Consider the following 3,659-nt stretch of genomic DNA (forward strand, 5'->3'; position numbering starts at 1 on the left):
GCGCTGAGCCGCGGCGGCGCCGGCCGGGCCGAGGATGCTGCCCAATGGCACCTGCCCCCGGCTCCCCGGCGGGGCAGGCAGCGGCGGCGAGAGCGGCGGCGGCGGCGGCGGGCATGGACTCGGGCGGCAGGAACGCCTCGGGCGCCCCGAACAGCACCCTGGGCGAGTCCCAGGGCAGCGCCATCCTCATCTCCTTCATCTACTCCGTGGTGTGCCTGGTGGGGCTCTGCGGCAACTCCATGGTCATCTACGTGATCCTGCGCTACGCCAAGATGAAGACGGCCACCAACATCTACATCCTCAACTTGGCCATCGCGGATGAGCTACTGATGCTCAGCGTCCCCTTCCTGGTCACCTCCACCCTGCTGCACCACTGGCCTTTTGGCTCGCTGCTCTGCCGCCTGGTGCTCAGCGTGGATGCCATCAACATGTTCACCAGCATCTACTGCCTGACGGTGCTCAGTGTGGATCGCTACATCGCTGTGGTGCACCCCATCAAGGCAGCTAGGTACCGCCGGCCCACTGTGGCCAAGATGGTGAACTTGGGTGTCTGGGTGCTCTCCATCCTCATCATCCTGCCCATCATCATCTTCTCCAACACGGCAGCCAACAGTGATGGCACAGTGGCTTGCAACATGCTGATGCCAGAGCCCACACAGAGGTGGCTGGTGGTCTTTGTGGTCTACACCTTTCTCATGGGCTTTCTGCTGCCTGTGGTGGCCATCTGTCTCTGCTACATTCTCATCATCGCCAAGATGCGCATGGTGGCCCTGAAGGCCGGCTGGCAGCAGCGCAAGCGCTCAGAGCGCAAGATTACCCTCATGGTCATGATGGTGGTGATGGTCTTCGTCATCTGCTGGATGCCCTTCTACATTGTGCAGCTGGTCAATGTCTTCGTAGAGCAGGATGATGCCACYATAAGTCAGCTCTCCGTCATCCTGGGCTATGCCAACAGCTGTGCCAACCCCATCCTCTATGGATTTCTCTCGGACAACTTCAAGCGGTCCTTCCAGCGGCTGCTCTGCCTCAGTTGGATGGACAATGCTGCAGAGGAGCCCATCGACTACTATGCCACTGCTCTCAAGAGCAGGGCTTATAGCGTGGAGGACTTCCCCCCCGACAACTTGGAGTCAGGGAGCATGTACAGGAATGGCACTTGCACCTCCAGGATTACCACCCTCTGAGGAAGCACCACGGACTCCCATCTCCACCACTGCCTCCCAGGAGGAGGGCACGTGAGGCTGGGACCATGGCATGGGGTGGCTGAGAGGGAGGGAGCTTTGGTCCTTCCCACCAGCGGCAGCATTTGGCTTTAGGAGCAAAGAAAACCCTGTGTCCATCATGTGCTGCCCCGTCCCCCCCCCCACCAACCTCACCTGAGGCTTGGTGGGTGTGCTGCCGCGTTGACATCCCCTCAGTAAATTGACCGCTGCACCCCACAGATCAACTTGGGGTCTGGCAGCCAGGCCCTACTGCCCCTGGTGTTTGACCAGATGTTGCGTGCATCCCATGATGACTTTCCCCTCACCTTTTGTCTGACTTCCCTATGGCCCTGCCCTTCATCCTCGGCTGGTGGGACCCTCTGGGCCACCAAGGAGGCAGCGTGGAGCCGGATCCAACCAAGAACAATCAGCCCYGCTCAGCCTCCCTCAACTGCAAGCAGCCCTGCTTAGCATCTGCGGGTGCACACTTTCCCTTGGGAGAGTAGAAACACTGGGAAAAGTCCTCTCCAACTTGCACCTTCTCCTTCCCTGGAGAGGAGCAAGTAGCCTTCTCCACCTCCCCATGGGAAAAAAAAAACAGAGAGAGGAAAATGTCCCTTAAAAAGGACCAGCAAATTCATGGAGCTGCCTTTTGCTTCACAGAGAGCCTTCACCGTGCTGGGACCAGCCTGTGCCCCTCGCTTGGGGAAGCAGGGCGGAAAAGGTCTTTGCAAAGGATGCCCGGTTATCGCCGTGCCTCGGAGCCGCACAGCAGGCTGCTGCCGACAGGGAGATAAACGGTCCCGGGACTCGCGGGGCGCCGAGCACCGAGCGGGGGGCAGGGCTGAGCTGGGGACGTCCGCCGTGCCCGTGCTCCCCATAAAGGTGCGCAAACGCTGAAGTCTGAAGGGAGCACAGGACGGCGAAGCTGCTGCCCTGCGCCTGCTCCGCCAGCCGCCACGCGCCGGAGGGGGCGGACGCCGGGTGTCCAGCGACCTGCGCAGCCGCGAAATCACTTTAGCCTACATGGAAAAAGGGGAATTAGTTCTGAAACCTCCGTCAGGCTTTAAGATAAACACTTGACAGAAACATATCTGAAGTAGCTGTTTGGTAATTACCCCAGCTCCAAGTTCTTCTGTTGCACTGATGACTGGAAGGGGCTTCATACGTTGCCAATGTACTGTGCCGGCCCAGAGCTACACAAGATGTTTCATTTCTGAGAATTGTTGTTTTTGGTGTGTGCCAAATGTCAGAGTGTTTTTTATTTGATTTTATTTTTATTTTATTTTATTTTTTATTCTTGTCACAGTGTCGTGAACGTGTCTCTCTCTGGAGCAATTTATACTGTGTACTTACGTCTGTGGTGGCTACTTGCAGGAGTGCACTTAAAATGGATGATGCTCAAGACGGCTCCTTTTCAGAGGAAAAGGCTATAACTTTTTCTAAATCTTTTATCTACACCATCTCCCCTCCCCCTAATTCTCTCCCCTGGATTTCCCCTGCTCCACTTAGGACGCAACACTTTTTTCTTATAGATAAATCGAGCTTTCTTGTTTGCAAAAYGACAGTAGTTTAAGCAAAACCTTCTATTGCTGTTCCCCCTTATCRCAGATGTAGGGATTGGTACAGGCTGTGGGGAAATAAGCAGCTACGCCTTTCATTCTCTACTACACACACACACACGTRTATATATACTCATATATATATACACGTGTGTGTGTGTGTATATATATATATATATATGTACATATAAACAGAGTCACACAGTGCCGGGTGTCCCGGTATCTGTGACAACTCGCTTCTCTAGCACAATACAGCGATTACACAGTAATTATAACTACTGGCAACTGAAACAAGAGCTCGGGAAAAATCTCTGGCAGCAGCATAGCCGCAGCACTGACTGCCCRTAGCGACCGTGCTGAAGAGGTCCAAACAGTGCTAAAGTCTGCTTTGGTTATTCAGGCATGTAGCATTTTTTTTGGGGGGGGGGGATTGACTTACTATGAATTCTTGTTAAATTGTACCATTTACCTTTTCTCAGCAGCAAAAAGCAGGAGGCTACTTTGTACATTTCTTTCACCAAAATTTAGGTACCATTAAATGAATGTATAAATTTAGTATTTCACAGTGGTCTGATTCAAAGCCCGTTGCAATGAGGGTAAAGATTCTTATTCACTTCAATGGGCCATGAGTCAGCCCCTTTTAGATTAAAAATTGCTAATGTGAAAGCTGTTACATCTTGATTAAAATATTTTGTGAAAAGCTTTAACAAGTGTGTGTTTTCTTTTCTTTTACTTTCACTAATAAAATATGTGAATAATAACGTTGGTAATGATTTACAYGCGCATATGGCAAAAAAAAGGACTAAATCTCTTTATAACCTTATTTAACTTTGCACAGAGAYCAAACATCTGTCAAAACAGTCAAATACCCCACGGTGCTATTTGTAGAGCGGCA

General features: G+C 52.3%; 1 protein-coding gene across 1 annotated transcript; it reads left to right on the forward strand.

Annotated features, from left to right (window-relative positions):
* Positions 1-34: 34 nt before the first annotated feature.
* Positions 35-1,255, forward strand: SSTR1 (somatostatin receptor 1). Its single transcript, XM_085301840.1, is given in 2 exon segments — positions 35-108; positions 110-1,255. Coding segments are annotated over 2 exon segments (1,149 nt in total). The 3' UTR covers positions 1,185-1,255.
* The last annotated feature ends 2,404 nt before the right edge of the window (positions 1,256-3,659 follow it).

The sequence above is a fragment of the Rhea americana genome, unplaced genomic scaffold (assembly GCF_003343005.1).
Source record: "Rhea americana isolate MKP2758 unplaced genomic scaffold, rheAme1 scaffold_18, whole genome shotgun sequence".
NCBI lineage: Eukaryota > Metazoa > Chordata > Aves > Rheiformes > Rheidae > Rhea > Rhea americana.